At 47.4% G+C, this 23122-nt stretch overlaps 1 protein-coding gene across 5 annotated transcripts in view; it reads left to right on the top strand.

Annotated features, from left to right (window-relative positions):
• LOC143434265 (uncharacterized) overlaps positions 1–23122 on the top strand; it is a 38934-nt gene that overhangs the window by 8506 nt on the left and 7306 nt on the right. For 3 of the 5 annotated variants that reach the window (XR_013103609.1, XR_013103611.1, XM_076912439.1), the window contains exons 2-4: positions 2604–2704; positions 6220–6346; positions 7340–7445. Coding sequence is in view for 2 of the 5 variants with exons in the window: in XM_076912439.1 (XP_076768554.1) it covers positions 2604–2704; positions 6220–6346; positions 7340–7375 (264 nt within the window). In the remaining 3 variants the exon portion in view is untranslated. Of the gene's footprint in view, positions 1–2603; positions 2705–6219; positions 6347–7339; positions 7446–16391; positions 16605–23122 lie in introns of those variants that run through there. The other 2 variants (XR_013103610.1, XM_076912438.1) reach the window with 2 other exon arrangements.

Here is a 23122-nt window from a genome sequence, read left to right as displayed (position 1 = left end):
TTGTTCTGTGTTTATTAGTTGGAGTTCTTATAAAGGAAGAGTGCTCCATCTTTCCCAGGTATTTGTTCAATCATTTGGTTACATCGGCGTGGAATATTGCATGTTTATTTTATTCTTTGGGATTGAGAGACCACATCTTGGGTTCAGACTCCATCTTAGAGAACCTGACCTAAGGTTTAACTCTCTAGCACCAGTTTCCAGGTAACCCCCCCAACAAACCTTCGTCTCCAGGTTACAAGCCTGCCCCTGACACTTCCTAACAACCACCAATCAAGAGGAAAGCAAAAGTTAGGTTTATGGTTTGCTTCCCAGCACCAGCCAATTATGTTAAAGGGCAACAAAATTCTATAATGCCCCCCCCCCCAATCAGGTGTGTGCCAGACTACAACCCCCCTTGCTTGCTTACTATTTTCTATAAAACCTTGTCCTGTGGAGAGCTCAGGGCTTCACCTTCCTGTTCTGATGGGTCAGAGATGGCAGTGTGGCCCCAGCTTGAGCTTGAAATAAATAGACCCTAGTGTGATTGCATCAGAGTCAGCGTCTTGGTGGTCTTTTGGGGTTCTCGAATGAGGCACAACAGGATAGAATTTAATACAGTTTTACTGAGAACACTGGGAGCAATGCACACTATTGGGTGACTTTTGCTGGGGGCAAATGTGAACAAACATTTACTTACCTCAGATAGGGCATCACCAAACACCCCCACCCCCCAAATCCACATTCTACCAGAGTCAAACTTGCTGAACCAATAAGTTTATCGTGTTTACTTACAGGATTATAGAGAAAAGAATATGGATGAGTGAAAGGCAGCTGTGTTACAAAGGAGTCCACACTGTCATTGGCAAGTGTGACTTTTCACTCAGGAAAGCTGAAGCCTTGGGGCTGTCTGCATGACTTACAGACAGATGTGCATGGCTTGCAGAAAGATGGGCATGATGGAGAGTGCTCTGCCTCCCAGTAGCCTTTATTGCTTATATAACTTTGGGAGTGAAGGGTCTTGTGGATCTTGTAGGTCTCAGGGGCTCCCTGAGATTTGTGAGTTGGTTAACTCCAAAGTCTTAAGGGAGCCCCCTTCTAGAATGGAATGCCTCAAGTTGGAGCTTCTGGAGTCTCAGCGAGCCTCTTACTGGGATGAAAACATTTCAATGCAGAAGATACTATTATACAACATAATTATTCCTTGATGTTTTTCTCTTAATATTTCTAAACCCTTATTTTATTTAATCAATTATTTACTTGTATAAGAAAGAAATAGTCATTTGTTTTGTTCCCCGGGGTATAATTCAATACAATTACTCTAGGAACACTTAACACTTTCAGAGTGGTATATAACCTTTGACATGCTCTCTCTCTCTCTCTCTCTCTCTCTCTCTCTCTCTCTCTCTCTCTCTCTCAGACACACACACAGGAGTTGGGAGAGAAAACTCCTTTATTTTCTATTTATTAAGTGTCTCCTTTAGACACTCAGTCGCTCATCTTTTACCTCCTCTTCTCCAGCCATTTTTCCAATGAGCCTTGTTTCTTTTTATTGGAGACTGATATTTAGAAACCCAGAACTGGCCACTGGCGGAACTGATGGGCCATTGCTATTGGATATCACTGATCCAAATTCCCTCAGCAGCCAGGGTTAAGGGTGGATGGATATAGTCATGAATATTTACTCAGGAGAACCTGTCACCTATCCTTGCTCTGGCTTGTCCCCATTATGATAATAATAAATGAGTTTCTGCTGATATCTGTACAACAGAGGCAATCACAGCCTTCTGCTTATTTATGATTTTGAAGATTTATTTAGTTATATTTTATGTGTATTGTTGATTTACCTGCATGTCTGTACCACAGCATGCATTGTCTAAGAAAGCCAGAAAGGATGTCAGATCCTGTCTTAGTCAGGGTTTCTATTCCTACACACAACATCATGACAAAGAAGCAAGTTGAAGAGGAGAGGGTTTATTCATCTTACACTTCCACATTGCTGTTCATCACCAAAGGAAGTCAGGACCGGAACTCACACAGGGCAGGAACTTGGAGGAAGGAGCTGATGCAGAGGCCATGGAGGGATGTTACTGGTTTGCTTCCCCTGGCTTGCTCAGCTTGCTTTCTTATAGAACCCAAGGCTACCAGCCCAGGGATGGCACCACCTACAATGGGCTCTCCCACCCTTGATCACTAATTGAGAAAATGCCTTACGGATGGATCTCATGGAGGCATTTCCTCAAGGGAGGGTCCTTTCTCTGTGATAACTCCAGCTTGTGTTAAGTTGACACACAAAACCAGCCAGTACAGATCCCCAGGACCTAGAGTTACAGGTGATTGTGAGCTGCCATGTGGGTGTTGGGAACTGAATCTAGGTTCTCTGAAAGAGCAGCCGGTGCTCCTAACTCCCCGGCCAGCTCTCTCCTTCTCTCCCTTCCCCATGCCTATTTGTAACTTCTGTCTCCAGCTGTAAGAAATTTGACTCTCCCCTATAACATATTTACTTATTTGTTCAACTCTAGTGTCAAGCATGAAATATTTTTAGTATAATTATCTTCTCTATAGGGAAAGAAATCCATCAAACGAAAGCATATATATATATATTTTTTTTGTCATTGGTCTCTCAGGATCGAAGGATTGAGTCAAAATGCTGCTTTTGCAAAACCACAGAGGCCAAAAGCAATCTTTCAAAGATGAGACACAAACTCACACTACCCGTGTTCTCCAGGTAGGTAATGCCCACCACCGTGAGGCATCCTTAAGGATGTCTGCTGCAGTGGGTTTTGTGTGGATCAAAAATGGAAGGATGCTGTGCACGTAACCACAGTGGTATGCAGAGGGCTCTGGGTGGCTTAGCAGAAGAGAATAAATGCAACTGTAGCGTTGTAAATGTCTATGTTATATACAAAGGGCATGATAGTAACACCTGGAGAACCAGTGCCTAACTGTGATCCCCAGAGCAGCCTAAAAATAATGCAATTAGTTCAAGTTGAAAAGGCATCAGATGCATTAAAATGGGATTCTAAAATGTGCTCAAACCGTGCAAAGGAGGAAGAAAAATGAGAAGAGAGGAAGAAAATCCCCAAACCAGATCAAACCAGAACAACAGCAAAGTTGGAATTGTCAGATGGAGGCCAAATGATGAAATGGCAGATCTAATTCCAATCATATTAATAATTAAGTGGGAATATATCATTCAGTCCAATTAAGAAGTTGCTATTCCTGGACAGTGTGCAGAGAATGAGAGACTTTGGAGCACTCAGTCCTAAAAGAGATGTCTTTATCACATTCCTCTTTTCAAGGCTCAGGGGGTCTATCCAGAAGAGGAGGGGAGATGGTAAGAACCGGAGATGGTGGGTGATACCATGGAAACAGCATCTCCAGACACAACAGAGCTGTGCACATGTAGAGGCTGTGGCAGCATGCACAGGCTCAGACAGAAATCCCAGCACAGAGACGGGGAAGTGGACACAAAACCCCACCCCTAACCAAGAAGCTATTTGCAACTGATACCTGCTGGAGAGGGAAAATCAGTTTTCTCCAATGAGGAAATCATTTCTGGGTATATTAACCACATTCCAAGGCAGGCCCAGGAGTAGTTGACCAAGACAAAACAGACCCAGACTCCATTTGTGTGTGTGTGTGTGTGTTTTGGTATTTTTAGTCCTATTCGTTTGTTTGTTTGGGAGGTGGGCAAGATTTGGGAGGAGCTGTGGAAGGAGAAAATACGAACAAAATTTATAGTATGAAAACCTTTTAAAATAAGAGTGTCCCTGTCCCCGTGACTATTACTGCCATCTTCGCCATGTGCTGCATAAAGGTGGGGCTGGGCTTTGATCTGACCCTCTTTTTAGAATATTCTTCAGTGTCTGAGTATCCAGGGCTTGACTCTGGGTTGTCTGCAACCCAGCAGCCAGGTGCTTCTAAACAGGCTGCCTGCCTGCCCCTTCTGAATGCCCAGGCTGCAGCTTACCTTGGATGCTCAGAGCAGCACAAAATCAGCCTGAAGGGGGGGGCGGCACATTGATTTTATCCTGATCTGTGCCTCAGTTCTCTTTGGAGTCTTCCACTCAAGAGATCTGTTTCTAAGGAGAGTTTTTAAAAGGTGCTAACAAGCATGGCACATATTTTTATGTTGCATACACAAGTATTTGTTGTGAAAATAATCAGCATTTCTATCTCTTGCATTTTTCAATCAATACAGACAAGTGTGTGCATGCGTGTGTGTGTGTGTGTGTGTATGTATTTGTGTGTATGCGTGTGTGTCTGTGTGTTTGTGTGTATGTGTTTGTGTGTGTCTCTCTGTGTGTGTGTTTGTTTGTGTGTCTGTGGGTGTGTGTATGTTTGTGTGTCTGTGTGTGTGTCCAGTCTGAGTTTCCTCTGCAGGGGTGGGTGGGCTTGAAACAGCAGCAGCAGGCTCAGTTGGCTCTTAGCTTCCCTCTCTATTCCAGCAGATGGCCGCCTCATGTGCTTTTTTTAGCATTTGAAACCAGCTTCCTGGAATCTATGTCCTCACCATGGGCAAGTGATAGTTTTCCCGAAAGCTTGTTTTTATGGAGGAAAATCCAACTAAACCTGGTCCACTGGTCCCGCCAGCTTCATAAAATACAGAATTGCATTAAGAGGAAAGTCTTTCATAACTCAGACCTGAGGGATGGTGTGTAGGGAGAGTGCCTTGAAATAGCCTCTGGCTGCTTAAATTTAGGGGTGGGAGATGAAGTCATCTTTAAAACACGATTTGAGGGACTGGGGAGCTGGCTCCATGATTAAGAGCACTTGCTGCTTTTGCAGAGGACCTGGGTTCAGTTCCCAGTACCCACACAGTGGCTCACAACTGTCTGTAACGCCAATTCCAGGGCACTGACACTCTTCTGGCTTCCTGAGTCACCAGCACATGCACACGTGTGATACACAGGCTCACACGTGGGCAGTCACATCTTCACTTAAATCACTCTTCCATATTCAGAAGGCTTGACATTTTATGTCTCCAGAGTCTAGGAAGTAGAGTGGAAAAGTGCAAAGGTCAGGGGTCACAGAACCGGACACGGTTGTTGATCCCGTTCTGCTCAGCTGCGGTGACCCTCTCTAAGCCTTCATTATATTATCTGTGAAATGGTCCTGGCACATAGAAAATATGCTACAGATACAGGTTTCCTTCCTAGTTCTTCTCTCACTCGCTGTCCAGCTGATATCACCTTAGAAGCCACCCCCAAACCTCTGAATTGAGATGACAGAACATTCATTCAGCAAGGGGGTTTCTACTGTCCCCAGTGCAGTTCTCATCTCCCAGAGTCCCCTCCCCTGTGGGGCTGCACTTCACCACCTGCTTCCAACGCACAGAAAGCACAAGAGTGAGGGAATTACCTTTCGGTTACTTTACCAGGGGTTGGGTCTTTGGTGTTGCTTCTATTGCTGGTGCTTGGGGTCTGGGCTGGATGTTTCCAGGTTCTTTGGTGTTGCTTCTATTGCTGGTGCTTGGGGTCTGGGCTGGATGTTTCCAGGTTCTTAGCCTCTTCTCCAAGTGATTGAAAATAAGGACTCACAGATTTGCTGAAGAGGCAAGATAGCTTCATTTAGAGCAAAGCAGTGGGGTGGGGTGCAGCGGGAGACATTCTCAACAGCAGGCCACAGGAGAGGACCTCTCCATTAGCACGTGGGGTTCCTTTTATGGGACTCAAGAGAAGGGCTTGGTTATTAAGCGGCATGGTGTAGTCCGTTCTCTATTTTGGTTGATAGAGTTCTCCTTTCCCACAGTGCATCTGATTTTAATTTAATGCATTAGTTATTCATGCATGAGCATGTGATGGTAAGAGGAACGTCTCTCTCTAAAAGGTTCCTGGAAGATACAGTTTGCCCTACTATGCATGCACCCAACACTGGCTCAGGCTGGGCTGGCTCTTCTATTTCTCATATTGAGACACATGGGGAGCATACCCAAATATAAATTTGTCTGAATTTGATTGTTACTAGAGATGGGAAAACTTATACCATCGTTCAAAAATGGGAATGTGTGTAGCCGGGGCTTTTAGGGAGCTCTGAAGTTGCCAGGTTCACTGTTAGGAGAGGGGTGGATGTTTATAGCACCAGGGTTCAGGTGAAGAAGCTAGGCTGACAGTGAAGAAACCAGGCTGCCAAGTGCATCGTTACAAAGGGTGTGTGTGACTAACCCCAACCTAATGGGGCCCTAAGCTAAGCTTTCTGTATTCCTGACTCTATCTTGCTTACCTCACTGCCCTGTTGTAGGCTGTTCTGTGAGAGACACCGAAGTAACAAGGAGCTGGAAGCTAGAACTCAGCAGTTCCCAGGGAAAGGAGGCCTCTTAGCGGCTATGGATGAGAGCCTGGGAGTCAGCCCTTCGTGCCTTGAGAAGGTGAGATACCTTCTCAACGTGCTCGACCTGAGAAAGGCTCGGACCCAAACCTGGGCTGTCTACATAGGGTCCTCACCTACAAAGGCTGTAAGAAAAACTGCTTTGTCTCAGCCACTAACTTACGGAGTATTTGTTACCCAGCACAGATAGCTAATGCCTTGGCAAAATGCAGTTTCAGAAGGACTCGGGGATGGTATGCTGTTTTCTCTGCTGGGGTAGACCCGAGGCTGAGAATGGAGTCATGTGCAGACTCCTCACTCCACGGTTGGCTGGAGCCCGCGAGTGTCCTCCACCTGAGGCCTGAGTTTTTTCATAACCTAGAGGCTGGCTCCCAAAGGCAGGGGAAGGAGAAAGAGGAAAGAGGAAAGAGAAGGAGGGGGGAGCAGAATGAGGAGGAGAGAAGAGAAAGAGAATGGGGGAGGGAGATGGGGCAGAAAAGGAGGGAGCCAGCAGAGAGCCGGGTTAGAGGTAAGACAAGAGAAGCAAAATATAGAAAACAGTAGAAACCATGAACTATCAAGAAAACCACGGCCCCATCTCCTCCAGATTGACTAATGGGATCTGGCACTTTCTAAAGCTGCTTTACTGGAATACAATTTGCACACCATACAGCCCAGCCACTTAAAGTGTACAATATTATGGTTTTTACTATGTTCACAAACATCTTCATCATCCTAAACTGAGCTTTTGTGCCCCTAGCATGGGGGTGGGGGTAGCAGTAGTTTGTATCCCCTGAACTGCCCAAATCTACCTTCTGTCTCTGTACAGTTGCCAGCTCTGTAACTTGGAGATGTCTCCAAAGCACAGGGCAGAGCAGTGGCCACTGTTCCTGAGGTCCCTATACTAGCCACACTGGCTGTCACCAACCGCATGTTCCCTGGGATTCCCTAGTCCCTTTCTTCTCTGCTTTGCTTTCCTCTATTCCCACTGAGCCTCAGCTTAAATATCCCGTTTTCAAGAAAAATTAGAGTTTTTTTTTCTCTTCTCTTTCAGATCTCCCCCTTTATACCCACAGAGCCAATTTCTTGATGCTTACCACTTGGTTAATTACAAGTACAATTATCTTTTAGGAATAAATAAAATTTATTTATTTGATGTATATGTATATTTATTTATATATTTTATGTATATGTATTTATTTTATAAATATATACATGCACATGTATGTGTATGTATATATTTTATGTATATACATACAGACATGCATGTGTGCCAGAGTGTACGTGTGTGTACCATGTGTGTGCCACTGTCTGAGGATGCCAGAGGAGAGCACTGGATGCCCTGCAGCTGGAGTTGTAGGCGGTTGTGAGTTGCCTGACATGACATTGTTGAAACTCAAACTCAGGTTCCTTGCAAGAGCAGCAAGTGCCCTTAACCTCTCAGACATCTTTCTAGACCTTGATTTCATTTTGTTTCACTGGGTTGTAGGGCAGGGGACATATATGTTGATCTGTGATAATAGCCACTATTATCCCTGTGCCTGGCACGAAGTTGCCACCTACCTAAACTATTCCAGATATAAGGATCACTCTGAAAGATGGAGAAAAGCCTGCACTCTCTCCAGTGTTTTCCCCTTAAGAGGACATCAAGCAAGGCAGGGTGGTGTGTGCCTCTAACACCAGTGCTGGTAAGGTGAAGCCAGGATTAAGAGTTCAACCTTTGCTACATAGGGAGGTGGCATGGAAAAAAAAAACTTAACAAATTAAATAAGAGGCAGAACTGTATATGACCCTCTAAAAAGTGGTTCTGCTAAGAAGAACTGAAATGATAACATTTGATATTTCACAGGAATCCTGGCTTGCTCTGTGAATGGATTTACCAAGAGTTCACTACCTAGCTGGGTACTCTCGCAGCAGGGTGTATGTTTGGAAAAGTGACAGTGACCGCCATGTAGGTTTGTTGCATAGATTGATCACTGTGTATGAACACTAGTTTGTCCTGAATCTCAGATCACTGGAGATCTGACTGATAGATGACCCTGCCATGTGTCCCAATAGTTCCTTGAATTTCGTCATTAAGTCACCGGACACAGCTTACAAATCTCTAATAGACTGAGCCAGATCTCCAGTGGCTTATTTGGAGCCATGTTGTAATGTCATTTGCTCAGAATCACTCTCAACTCACCCATAAGGTTGTGCTCTGAGCCATTGTCTCGTTTCATCTCAGCTCATAACAGGCAGAAGCAGGGGTGAACGCCTCGTCAGTTCACAACTATTCACACCTAGGATTAGAGACCAAGGGAAGCTGACAGCCCCGTGGTCTTCTGTGTTGTCAGAACTTAAGGATTTGGGTCCATTTCTGAGAGACACATGAAGGTTAATATTAAACTTTGAATTCTGAAGCTTCAGAAGGAGTTGGAAAAGAGATCTAATTCTAATAAACTGTCCTGTGCAAAGCATGACAAACATTGTTTTTCTATAGGTGTTGTTTTTCTTGAGACTCAAGCTTCCTTGAATGGCGCCCAACACATGTGAAACGCATACAAAACTCATGGGATGCATATTCTGTGATGGACATTCTCAAAACACATCTTAGTGAGAGTTTATTATTTTTTTCCTGGGGGTAGAGAGAAAGCAAAGGTGACTGGTGATGTATGGAATGTTCTGTGTTCTGTCTTGGCGTCTCTAGCTGGTTTCTCTGGACTCTGGGTCCTTGCTGATGTGGTTCCTGTATTACATGTTAAGGTCATGTATGGTCACATCCTGTTTCCACTGTCATGCTGTCCCTGATGATATGCTGTAATGAGGGTGTGTGTGATAGATACTTTCAGAGCTCGGCTGTGCATGACCCAAGGGCCTAAAATACCTGGCAAGGTCATCTATGATCTGAGACAACACAGATAAGTTCATGTCTCCTGCCAGTGGTGATAAATGACAGACTCCCTCAGGAGTATGCAAGGTGGTAAGAAAGTTTTATTAAGAATTACAGAAATTGCCAGTCATGCTGATACATGTCTCTGATCCCAGCTTTCGAGAGGCAAGTGGATCTCTGTACCGTTGAAGCCAACCTCATCTGCATATCGAGTTTCAAGTCATCCAGGGCTATATATGGTGAGACCCTGTCTCAATAACAGCCATAACCACCATCACCTATAGAAAGTGAGAAATTAAGTAGAAGAGACGCAGGAGCATGGGAGGAATTTCTAAACAAGGAAAGAGCTTTCAAAATCCTTTGTCTAGGATTCTCAATAGGAAGGAAGAAACCAGACAAAGACTGGTATAATCACTATTCTGATTGGTTGATTTCCTGGGCTACCATGGGCCAAGCCAATGGAGGGTCTACACACTCTCTCTAAGCCTGCTCTCCTGACCTAACCATAGGGATGAGGATGCACTGTTCACAAGCTGCCCACCCACTGACCGTCTCAGACTCTGCCTTTGAGAATGATTGGCCTTGACCGTCTGGTGCTATAATTCACTTGGCCAGCGTTGCTGTCCCCTGACCTTGCAGCCATCTCGAGTGCTGTTAGTTATAGTATACGCTCACATAGACATCATCTGTTTGGGGCTCTACAATAGCAGACTTAACTCGAATCGAGCCACCAACGGTAGCTGCAGTCTTTCTGGGTGACATCATGTTTAGCTCCTTGTCTATGGGATGGTCTCTGGAAATGGGTGGAGTCTTTCTTAGAAACTTCCCTTATTTAATATACTACAATCATCAGCCTTAGAAGCAAGAATATGAGAGAACAAAAGGGCTTTAGATACATCCCTCAAGGGCTTTTGGGGGAGGGAGAGGTACTGCCAGACTGCCACCACCGGCCCAGAGACTCGTCCTTATACATACCTGTTTAATATTCAAATACAAGCCCTCTTGTTCATCTTCCCCAGTGTTCCCTTAGTGTGTTAACCCCTCCTCTTTGGAACAGTCCAGCCTCTGTTCTCAGGGCAAGCTTCACGGTAACCTGCAGTCTATCTGTAGGCTCTTCCTGCACCAGCTGGAAGGCTGCTTTCCCCTGACACTGCTCACACTGCAGTTCTCATTGCCTGGCTTCTCCTCTCAGCCCCAGCACTCAAAGGACAGGGCAGAGCCTCTGTCATCAGGACACTCCCAGACCTCTTCGACCTGAGAGATGATAGCCCTGGGGGCACACTGTGACGACTGACTCTTGTTCCAGGCTGAATGACATGGAAGAAGCTAGAAAGGAAGAGAGATGATGACTGGGGTTTCTGGTTCCCCGGCTCTACTGAACCTCTTGTCCTTGTAGGTCTCCCAACCTTCACACTTGTCTTTAATTAGACCTAGTCAGCTCACAATCTCTCGCGGTGATGCAGCCACCCTGGGCTGGTGGGATGTTTCCTGAGATTCAGTGCCTGCTCTCCTTGGTTCACAGGCTGAGACCTCAGAGCAACTCCCAGGGTACCAAAAAGGATACAGTGTTTCTATGTCCTAAGCTTCTTTTATCATTTCCCTATTCTAAAACCCTTGGTCCATCTCTACCCCGAATTATGGACACATTGGGGGAGTGGTGACAGGGAAAAGGAGCCCTGGTGAGTGATTTTTAAACACATTTCAGGCCCAGGACTCCAGAGAGTTACCTAATAATCCTTCAAACCTCAAAGTTCCTCCTTCTGTTTAGTCTTTTCAGAATAAACTAATCTGCTTTTGTTGCTAAAGTATGCTGTTGAATTGATCAGGATGAACGCAGGTCTGCACAGAGTGGAGTGTGAATGGAGGTGTGAGGTTTCTGTTGCAGAGTTGGTGAGGCATGGCCAAGGTCAAGGCAGGCTAGCTGGGCTGAGTTAGAAGTCCTAGGGCACTCATGGGCATGTTTGGAGATTGCAGGGTGCTCTGCAATGTGTGATAGTACTGACTGTAAGTGCTGTGCTGTGGTGTGTGTGTGTGTGTGTGTATTTGTGGGAAGAGGACCCATAGCTTTTGTGGGGTCCTTGAAGAAATCTGTGACTTCTAGAAGGTTAGTGGTGGGGGTCTTGTCTGGTCTTTAGGCTTCTGGCTCTGTGAGATAGCATACTGTCTTTAGAGCCCCAAGAGTAAAGATGCAGGTGTTAGCTGGTTCCTGTGGTTGCTTGGATGAACTACAGACTCTGAGTTTGCTTCTTATCTGGTGAAACCTTAGGGAAGATTGAAGATGTTTCTGAAACCTGAACATAGTTGCCTTCTTTTCCAAAGGATGCAAATAGTCTTGGTCCAAATCTAGAAGGGCAGTGCAGTCTGCATTTGACTCTCTGAGACACACGCACACACTAATACATACAGAGCAAACATACACACTCTCATATGCACATGCATGTGCCTGCACCCATGTGCACACATATACACACAGAGTAAACACACACATACACACATGCACACAAACATACACATACACACATACATACAGAGTAAACACACACATACACACACACAAACACACATATACACAGAAAAACACATATACGCACAAAGACACACATACACACAAAGACACACACACATACACAGAGTAAACACACATACACATAAATGCACATACACCATGCACACACACACACACAAATGCACACACACATACATACAGAGTAAACACACACACATACCTACAGACACACAAAGTAAACACACACACACACACACACACACACACACACACACACACACACACACACACAGAGGTGAGCCTAGAATGGACTTGGGTGAGGAAGGGGGAGCTTTTGGGGACAGAATTGCTGAGAAACCTGGGTAGACATGTGGAGAAGGATAGAGCTTTGCACACACTGGGAGACTTTCCTTACATTAACTTTGGCACCCTACTGCATCCTGAGAGGTGTGTTGAATTTACACCCACTTCCCAAAGAAGCCCAGACTGGTTGTGGGACTTGCCTAAGGCTGCACAGCTAGACAGATCAGAACTAGTCTTACTGATAGTCTCCCTGGCATGAGCCTCCCCACTTTACCTGCTTCTCTGTGTCTTCCCCGGAAGCCCCAGCTTTGGCTAATCAGCTCAGGAGCATGCTTGGCTCTCATATTTATGATAAGGCTTTTCTCGGCTAGATGCAGCACAAATATCTATTCATCCCAGATAGGGAGCCCACAATAGATCAAAGTATGGATAACACCAAAGTCCAACTTAGTAGCCAATGAGCTTTATTGGAGTTTTCTTAGTTGGGGTTTCCATTGTTAGGAAGAGATGCCATGACCAAGGCAACTCTTAGTAAGGCAAACATTTAATTAGGGCTGGCTTACAGGTTCAGAGGTTCAGTCCATTATCATCACAGCAGGAAGCATGGTATCCTGCAGGCAGACTTAGTGCTGTAAAAGGAGCTGAGAATTCTCTGTCTTGATTTGAAGGCAACCAAGAGAGACTGGTACCCTCAGGAAGCTAGGTAGATGCTTTTTTTTTTTTTTTTTTTTTTTTTTTTTTTTTTTTTTTTTGCAATGGGTGGAGCCTGAGCATAGGAGGAGACCTCCAAAGCCCACCCCCAGTGACACACCTCCTTCAACAAGGCCACACTCCTAATCCTTCCCAAACAGTCACACCAACTGGCTGTGATTCCCATTGAAACTGGGATGGACTCTGGAGATCTTGGTCTGCTGGGGACAATGTACTAAACCTTCTGGGTTTGCTATGGAGGTCAAGATGAGATCAGAAGCCCACCCTCTTTTTTTCTGTGATGTGAGGCAGATTGTAACTTTGTCATCAGCAACCATTCTGCAAACACTCACAGCCTTGCACATCCCAGCTGCTAGTGTGTATCCATCACTCAAATACGTTACCCAGAGGCTTCACTGGGCAAGGTCCCATGTTTAAGTACTTTATTTTATGTTTATTTATAGAGGAGGCCTAAAGAGGATCATTGGCTGGCACATGGTCAGTCACACAACCTGCCTTTCTCCAGGGCTTCTCCAGTTCTGACCTCCTCCACTACACTCTTCACTGTAATTCCCACCGAAGCTGAACTTTCCCCCAAATTTTTTTATAGCAGTTAGCCCAAATAAATATTTTATCATTTAAAAAGTAATAATAATAACAACAGGATGCATTTAGAAACCATTTCTTGCCTGCCAAGCACTGTGCTGTGTGTTCGGTACTTCTAATGAGATCTTCACAACCTTCTGCTAAGAGAGACATTTAAATTACTCCCATGTTACAAGAGGGTGCCCAGGCTCACAGGGAATAGAAAAGAGACGTAGGACCGCTTGTCTTTCAACCCTGGGTGGGTGTTACTTGGAAAGTCTGCCTATGATCATCGGACTGCATTATTTCTGTTGCTCTGTGTTAGGCTCAGTTTTCTACCGGGGAGCAAGTGCTTTCAGGTTCCAGAAGCAGGTCGTGTGTGTGTGTGTGTGTGTGTGTGTGTGTGTGTGTGTGTGTGATATGTTCTGTGAACCCCCAATGGCCTGTCCTAGTGCCTCTTATATGGTTATTTCATAAAACCTTGCCCTGAAATTTTACCGGTGGAACTGCCAGGTCAAATGTGGACACTAGATGGCGCTACACCCCAGCTAGTGGACAGTGGCTGCTACCCAGCCTTCCTTACAGCAGAAAAGGAGATGGATGGTTCATTAAGAAGTTGGGAGGCATGCTGAAGGAGAAGATTTGCATCTCCCGAGGAGAGGGAGGAGAGAGGAACACTTACTGCTTTCCCTGGTGCCTGATGTTCCTTCCCAGAAAGGCTGGCAGTTAGAAAAATGGACCCAACAGTGGAGAAGCCAACACAGCAGTCAGCGGGCCATAGCTCCTGGTGGAATGGAGACAGGGCCAGTTTATAGAAAAGCATCTTCCCAGGCTCTTGATGGAGAGGACTTGCCTTTCTCCCTGCCCAGCACCACAGTGTGCAAATGGTCATCAACAAGCAGATTCCAGTTCTATTTTATTCTAGTGTCACTTCCACTGTTGAGTTTCAGTGTTGGGGGAAGCCGCAAAGTGGTTGGCTTGAGGCCATCTATCCTCTGTCTATCCTCTGTCACCAAAGTATCTTCTTCCATGAACATGTCAACATCTTCTTATCTGGCCTGGCCAAGTCCTGATGGAGAACACAAGTTATGTGAAGGACTGGGATGTCCCGTACCTGTAGGGGCCAGTTATAGATAAGCACATATGGATGGTGTCTGTGTGGGCCAGAGAAGGCTTCCTGGAGAAGGAGGTTCCTGATAGGAGGACCTGTAACCTTAGGTGTCAGACCTTGGTGCTTAGTGCGAGTTTAGCTTAGCAGAAAACCAAAACAACAAACAATCAAACAAACAAGCAAAAAAGAAACAGACAAGCCTAAACCACACAGGCTGTCAGGAGACCTTAACAGAGGCCGTGGATTTCCTGTGGGCAGTGGCTTTGTCTCAGGCTGAGTTCTCCTTTGGTTGTATAATCATATTGTTGGCCATGGGAAAGGAGAGAATTGCTAAGAACTGCCCTGGGACAGCAGGAGAAGCCTGGGATGGCTGTGCTGGGCAAGCAAGAACATATGTTCTTGAGCAATGGTGGCTTTCCCGGAACTTCTCACTTGGACCCTCTGGATTCTGACCATCACATCACAGATGATAGGCCAGAGTGCCCAGGTGCTGCCGTATAGTGGGATGTGTGGAGATTTAGGCAGAATTTGGCATTTAGTCCACGAATCAGGCAATCCCAATCCAGCCAGCCCTCTAGTTCACACAGACCCAGCCAGTGTGCAGGAAACAGCAACCCCAGGCTCCAAGAGCCACAGGCTCTTGCCCTCAAGTAAGGGGCTCCCTCCCTGGTAGGGGAGTCTCTCCCTCCTGGCTTGTTTCTAGGGAGAGAGAGAGAGAGAGAGAGAGAGAGAGAGAGAGAGAGAGAGAGATATCTTCTGCGTGGCCCTGATTTCCTTTCCTACTCTTCCTCATCCTATGCAGCCTCCCTCTGAATCCTAACAACCTCATGACAAATTATCCCACTGCTACGTTAAATTGGCTGCTGCATCAAATACCGTGGATTATAGGGAGAGGAAAATACATAGCTCATTAACTCAAATCCCAGCCCCTCCCCCAGGCTTTGGCCTCCCTCCCTCCCTCCTTTTTCCAGACCACTACTGCTTCTTCTTTCTGAAGACTCGAGGGACGGGCGGAGAAAGGGGCTTGAGTTGAGGGACAGTGGTTTAGATATGGGGGTGGAGATAGGAACAGAGGTGCAGGGGTCAGGACCTGGGAGAACACTGAAGCCCATGCACTGCCTGAATCCTACCGGCAGAGGGCGGCATGGCACAGCCAGTCTTGTACGTGGGGGCTCAGTGGATGATGGGAGATGAAGTAGGGAGACCACTCTGGGCCCTTCCTCATAGAAGGAAGAGCACATTGTCTTTGGGGACCCTTACTGAAGCAGGGAGGGGACACCCCGTTGAGAAGCAGGGTCTTGCCCTGTTCTGAAAGCCTGGCTGAGCAGCAGACGTAGGCGTGGATGACTGGGGAATTACTCTGAATGTTAGGTGACCTTCCCTTGTACAGGGAGCGTGTGGGGGTTGGGGGCTGGGGGGGAAACACCTCCGGTTTCAGCTAACCTGTAAGGTGGCATCTCTGAGAGGAGGGAGACAAAGAGGGAGGGAAGCCCCGTTCAAATATTCCAGAAAGGAAGTGGGTTCCCAGGGGAAGATAATGTCCATCTTCTCATTCAAGGTCTCCCTTGTGAGCAAAGCCAGGAGGGATCCCGGAGGGACAGGCTTTCAGAGAGTCATGAAGAATTCATCCAACCTTTGTGTCAGCCTGCGGGTGAACTCCACACACAGACAATGGCTGGGCTGGGGAGGCCTTTGTCTCTTTCCCAAAAGAGTAGTGTCAAATGGTGGCCACGTGTGTTCAAGGACTACCCTTGGAAGAAGGATGGTCCGGTAACTTGAAGAGGGGACACTGAATTCAAAGCTAATTAGTTGGAAACTAAATTTTCCCTTTGGTCAGCCAGAAACAATTGGATGTGGAGACCTAAAGGGAGTGGGAAAAGTACTATACGCTGTGTACCTCACGCCCTCTAACTGTGGAGACCCGGGATTCATTCATATTCTCTCTCTCTCTCTCTCTCTCTCTCTCTCTCTCTCTCTCTCTCTCTCTCTCTCTCTCTCTCTCTCTCTCTCTCTCTCTCTCTCTCTCTTTCTCCATACAGATAACTAGTCCAAAGTGCCATGCAACCAGAAAGGCCTGGTATCCTCTACGTGGTTTCTGGTCCCACAATGTGTCTGGCTCTTTGGTACCCAAGTGCATCGAGGGAAGTTCTTGCTCTTTGGAGCCTTCAGTCCAGCAGAGGAAACAACCAGAGACATAGAGACAGGCTGCCAGTGAGGAAGTCCTATAAGAAGAAACAATGAAGGAGAACAGGGTGGGGTGAGGAGCTCTTCTTGAGGTGGGGTGGAGGTGCCAGAGAGGAGGGCGTGAGCGTTGCCGTGGATACTTGGGGAGGAGCACGGCAGGCACTGGGAGAGCCGGTGTTCTTAGGAAAGCTGGCTCTGGGTCTTGAATGTGGACATTGGCAGGGAAGAGAACAGCTGGATGGAGGGCACAAGGTCCTGAAGGACGCTGGCTTTAATTCTGGGTGATTATAAGCAGAATGTGTCACCATGTACTCTTGCTGCTACATGGAAGCTACATACATGGGCTTTAAGTGGACGTGTGGGTAGAAGTCAGGAGGCCAAGTAGAGGCCGCCACAATGGTCTAGATTCAAGATGGCATCAGGTTCCAACTGCCTGTTTGCAGGGTTCTAAGTGCTTGTTTGCAAATGCTTTGTGTGTGATATGTGTGGTGTGTGTATGCGATGTATGTTTATGTGATGTGTGTGGTGTGTATGTGTGTGTGGTGTACGTACATGATATGTGTATGTGATGTATGAGTGGTATGTGTATGTGATGTGTTTGTGGTGTGTGTGTGTGGTGTGTGTATGTGGTATATTGTGTAGTATGTGTGGTGTGTATGTATGTGTGTATGTGTGTAGTATGTGTGGTGTGTATGTGTGTGTGTGTATGTGTGTAGTATGTGTGGTGTGTATGTGTGTGTATGTGGTGTATGTTTGTATGTTTGTAGTATGTGTGGTATGTGTGTGTGGTATGTGTGTGGTGTGTGTGTGGTGTATGTGTGTAGTATGTGTGTGTGGTATGTGTGGTGTATGTGTGTAGTATGTATGGTGTGTGTGTGTATGTCATGTGTATGTGTGTTGTGTGTGTGATGTGTGCATGTATGAGCACGTATGTGATGTGTGTGTTGGTGGACTGGACTCTTACAGCATCCCCTAGTGGCGACCTTCCTGCATGGCTGTGCTGATGTTATCCCTGGGATATAAGAGTCTGAGCAGAGATGCATCAGCACCAGCCTGGGAGCCCAGAGCCCCAGCGTCTCCAGCCACTTGCTCCCACGTGCTTCAGTTTCTCTGATTGTACACTTGTTATTGGACCCATCATCTGAGCAGCCTATGCCAGGCCAGGTGAAGTAAAACTCTGCAGTGCCTGAGGTTCTGTAGAGAGTGGTGAGGGACAGACAGGAGGCGACGCAATGCAGGCTGAGTGTGGTGAGTGTGGGAGTCTGTGGGGCATCAACTGGTCCGGTTATGCCTAACTTCTGGAGTTTCTCAGGGAGGGCACTCTCTAAGGCAGACTTGAAGGGCAAGAAGAAGCTTCCAGAAGGCAGAGAAGGAATTGGGAGAAGAGCAGGTGTACAGGCTTGGAAGTGGCCAAGTTAATAAAATACCTTTAATTCTAGACTTTCAGAGACAGAAGGGACTCAAGTAATCACCAGATCCAGCAGGTTTTCAGACATGTTCAAGTCTGCTATTTGGGATTAAAAAATAAATAAATAAAAGGAAGTTGGACAATGTCAATAGCAAATGTGGATCAAGTGCTTACTACAATGGCAGGTACTTTGGGTCAGTTAATTTCTCTAATAATTGCAATAGGTTAATACTGCTGGCCTCCTCATTTTATAAAACACGAGGCCCAGGGTGGGTTAAGAAACTTGCCCTTGATCACTCAGCAAAGATCCCATGCCATCTAGTCCGTAGGCTGCACCATATGTTGTCAGTTGTTCTAAACCTGTTGTAAGTCAGGAAGGGCTTCCTGTAGGAAGACATTTCCTGTCACCAGACACTCCTGTAGCTTTGGGATGCCTTTAATCCAGAAGCCCTAGCCTGCAGAAGAAGCCAGGGAAGGACTGCAGAAGAGACCCACCCTAGTCTCTAACCTTGGTTTTCTGGTTTGCTTCAAAAGGAGCAGCCAGATTCCAGGTTGAGGGCTGCAGAGCAGAGGAAGATTCTTGGGGACTCCTGTGTGTCTGTGTGTGTGCATGGGTGTGTGGGGCTGTGTATTGTGTAGTGTATGCATACTGTGTGTGTGTGCGTGTGTGCATGGGTGTGTGTGGCTCAGTGTCACAGGAGGCTAGGCAGGCCCCCTTTCATTTGCTCTTGTGTTGAGGGTTGTGGGGCTATGTGAGTTTTGGCAGCTGGGGAGCGATATTTTGTTTTCCTTTGGGGCACACCATTTTCTGTGCTCCTTGCGGTGGGGGACTGGTGTTAGAAACCCTGCGAACTCCCAAATCCTTGTCAGCCTCCAGCAGTTTATGGGGCTCAGGCTGCCTCCCTCCCATCGGGGGAGGGGTGGAAGTTGTCTCTGTCCTGGAGGGACAGAGTGCATGAACTCTTGTCTGGTCCTCACTTGCTCCTTCCATCCCAGCTTTGCTCCTGCTGTCACATCCAAATGGTGTCTTCTGCCCTCAGCTTGGTATCCAGCGAGTTGTGTGTGTTCACCCATTAAACATTTATTGACTGCCATTGTAGGCATCAGGAACTGTGCACACCATGACAAACCTGTGTGTGCCTGCTGCCCCGTGTGCTCACTAGCGCTGAGCAGACCGTGACGATCGAGTCCACGGCTGTGGTTTGAACTGACTCATACATACCGTGTGCGACTTACTCTGAAAACTGTGGCTGATACAGGAGGGCTTCTGGCAGGGATAGACAGATCTCGGAAGTGATCCTTTCAGCGTTGGCAAACGCACCAGCTCAGCAGCCTTGCCTGCCCATCGTGGACTCTTATGCTTATGGTTCTGGGGAGTTGTTCCAGCTCTCTCACCAGAACATTCTATCTCCACTGCAATCCCTCCCTACTGTTTGGGCTTGTCTATTTCTACTCCATTTCCAAACAATACCCCGGGTGCACATCATCCTGAATAGCGGGACAGTGTGGAGTGGTGACCATTCTTTGAATCACAGTTTGGTCCTGGCCTCTCGATTTTGGTTTCGAACAATGTGACGGTGGTTATTGCTCCCGAGCCTAGGGAAACGAGGCCAAAGGAGGGGGAAATCCAGAGTCCAGCAAGCTGCGCTGGCTCTGGGCTCTCATCCTCTGGTTAGCTGGACCTCCGCCCATCCGGGGGTCCGTGCGGTAGGGCGGGCACCAGGGGGCGCCCGCGCGTCAGGCTTCGCTCCGTGTCTGCTCGCGGTCCGACGGGCGGGGCGCGCGGAGGCCGCCAGGGGGCAGCAGAGCGCGGGTTGCGGCGGCGCGATGTGTCGGCCTGGGCGCGGCAGCTGCGTTCCGGGCTCGGAGCGCCGTTCTCTGTTAGGAGGGTAATTTAGAGCAATTACACCGATTATTATTGCTTTTCTAATTAGTGCTTTTCCTACAGAATTAGCCGAGTGTTTATTAGGAGCTGCTTGTTGCCAGCAGCTTAACTGCTTCGCTGCCAGGCGCGGGCGCCGGGAGGGGCCGCCGCGAGGGGCTGCTTGGTTATGTGGTTTCGCATAAAAGCACGGATTAAATATTCATTCTGCTTTGTTACATATAGCATTAAATTTTTATCAGCTGTATGTTTTCCTTGAAGTTTGTCCTGCGTGTTAACATGCAGGCGGGCTGCAGAGAAACTTGTACCTTGTCGGTAGGGAGGGTATGGGGGTGTCCTGGGGAGTGGGGGCCAGATGTGTTCCCTTGCGTTTGTACACCTTTAGGCTTGCCTCAAACCTTGTGTCCTGGACCCTTAGACCCTTGAAGGTAGAAATAAAGGAACTATTCTCTCCATCTGATTGATGAAAAAGACCAACGGTAGGGGGTCTTGGTGACATCCCAGGACCGGCACTGACTGAACAGATTCTTCTCATGTTTGGGAGGTTCGAAGCTCTCAGGACTGTAGCAGATCCTTGGTGTACCCCTCTCGGGTTTTCCCTCTCACAAAAGGACCTTTCAAACTTTTCTCCATTTAATCCTATCGAAGCCTGGGAATGCTGGGACCTATACCATACTCCCTGGCCTAATCACTTCCTGTTTGGCAGAACCTTCTGGAACCGTTGACCCATTGAAGCAGTTATACTCAGCTGGGAAGCCCAGGGGAGACACTGTGGATCTGTTCAATGTACTAGGTTTCATTTGGGTAGTTACTACTTAATTTGCCTGGAGGACTGGGGCATGGTCTCCTCTTCTCATAGGAACCCCAGTGAGAAAATCTGAACCCACAAATCCACCAGAACAAAACCAGAGAGTGCAGTTTGGGTGGCTGATGCGGCTATTCAGGGGTCTCTTGGAAAACAACTCCCCCAGTGCATTCAAGGTGTTGTTTACAGCTCATTAACCACTTGATGGAAGGGTTGGTGGGGGCGGCAGGGGAGTATTGACAGAAAATCGATCGGAAATGAAGATTAACGATCTCCCAAGCCGTCCTGTGGGTCAATAGGGAAATGCGATTTGAGTTCAAAACCAGGGGTGTCATAAGTTAAGACTTTCCTGTTCATCTGTCACTGGGCAGGTCAAGGCCAGGATGCAGACTAGGTGTGCTGGGGACTGGGGTGCGGCCACACGGGGGTGCTAAATAGAGAAGTTCATGAATGGGGCTTGGTCTGGAGGCTTCCAGCCTGGTCTCTTCCTTGCTATGGTTCCTCATCAGTGGGTGGAGAATGGAGCAAGTGGAGCTAACTGAGTCACCTCAGGACCCCTGTGGGGTTAGTCACCTCTGTGTCCAGGACAGGGTCCACTGTGGGCTCTGCTTTCCAGCCTTGTTTGGATCAGACAAGGTTGTTCAGGGGGGGAGGTGGGGACGGGAGGCAGCCAGTGGGCGTCACAGAAGGTCACAGAAAGTGGGAACATGCTTCGAGCATGACCCGGAAGCTCTGGAATGTCGGGGCACAGTGCTCCATTTATTGGGGTGTGTGTGTGTGTGTGTGTGTGTGTGTGTGTGTGTGTGTGTAGTGTGGACAAGTGTGGACACTCTCTTGACTTCTCTTTTGCCTCTACAGACTCTTTTGCTACTCTCTCTAACGTGACTGCTCTGCCCAGCAGTTCAGGCAGGGTAGAATGCTGCTTTAAGTTCATAACTCTCTCTTACCTGAACATGGAGGTGCAGGGCCTTTCAGAGGCGTCCCTTGTGTCTGTCCAGGGATTCTCTAGCTGTCTAGGAGGGACTTCAGGTGGGTGCTCTGGAGGTGTGCTTCTCATATTTCCCAGGCTGTGATTGGCCTCCGGGGATCCCAGTTGGCAAGGTGTCCCAGTGGTGACCTGTGGGGTACTGGTATTTCTGGTTCTTCTCCTCCTGGAGATAGGAGAGGTTTGTTGTTGTTGTTGTTGTTTTTTTTCCCACTTTCACGCCTTGAAAATGGCCCTGAGTAAGGATCCCACTCAGACTTGGCTGCCTCCTAGACAGAGAATGGACAGACCGGGGTGAAGCCTTGCTCAGGGCTTCCAGGGGGTGGTTAGCACATGTGAAGGGCTTGTATGAGGCCTCACACCCACAGGGCTGAGAAGCCACACAGTAGATAGGATTGAAGGATCACTGCATGAAAGCCGTGTGCCAACTCACTCAGTTTCTCTCTGAAACTGCCTGCTCCATTCATGTCCTCTGGGCACCCTCCTACACTGGCACTGACATTATTGACCAGGACCTGTGCAGTGGCCCACAGACCCTGATGAAGAAGAGGTTCAGATAGTCTACACTGAGGCAGGGGATTGTCCACCTGCAGGGACAGACATTTGCATTGCTGACATTGGAGGGTCCCTGTGCTCTGCTCACTGAGGCATACCCATGCTGTCCTTGTGATCATCTGACACGTCTCCAGAGATGTGTCAAATGTCCTGTGGAGGAGAGTCACTCCCAGTGAGAACCCAGTCTAATCTGATCTCCTTTAACAGAGGTACAAACTGACACCCGGAAATGCCATGTGTCATAGGGACCATGACTGAAGGCTGTCTGTTGGTGTGATAACTGACAGAAGCCAACTTGGAGGAGGAAAAGATTTATTAGGCTTACGTATCCTGATTACAGTGGGGCAGGGGTTTAAGGAAGAGCACAGGAAGAAACCATGGGGGAAACGCTTACTGTTTTTCTCCTCATGGACTGCTCAGTTTGCTTTCTTATACAATCTGGGACCACCTGCCCTTGGCTGGGCTCTCTCACACCACTCGTTAATCCAGAAGATCCTCCACAGACATGTGTAGAGGCCAGTCTGATGGAGGAAGTTCCTCTATTGAGATTCCTACTTCCCAGGTGATTCAAGTTAGTGTCAAGTTGACAGCAACTAAGCAGCCCAGTAGCCAAGGGCTTACATTCTGGAGCCAGACCACACTTGTTAAGCGCTCAGTGGATTGCCTGGCACCTCACAAGGCCTCGGTTAGCAGTGGAGACAATCAGAAGACAGTTTGAGACTTATTAGGATCAGAACTAAGAGGAACCAAGCAAGATGCCAGACCATAGTGTTTGAAAGACAAACTATGACTTCCCATCTGTCAACTACAACCCTAGAGGCGCAGAAAATACTTTTTACACAGTGTTGGAACATACTCAAAAGTCCTAGATGAGAGAGTAGAGGGGTTGCATTAACCAAGAGGCTACAGCAGATGTGATACTAACACATTCCAGAGTGGAGGTGTGTGGAG

This window comes from Arvicanthis niloticus, chromosome 14 (assembly GCF_011762505.2).
Source record: "Arvicanthis niloticus isolate mArvNil1 chromosome 14, mArvNil1.pat.X, whole genome shotgun sequence".
NCBI classification, from domain to species: Eukaryota; Metazoa; Chordata; class Mammalia; order Rodentia; family Muridae; genus Arvicanthis; species Arvicanthis niloticus.
Note: the sequence above shows the minus strand (reverse complement) of the source record. Positions and strands in the feature narration are given on the sequence as shown.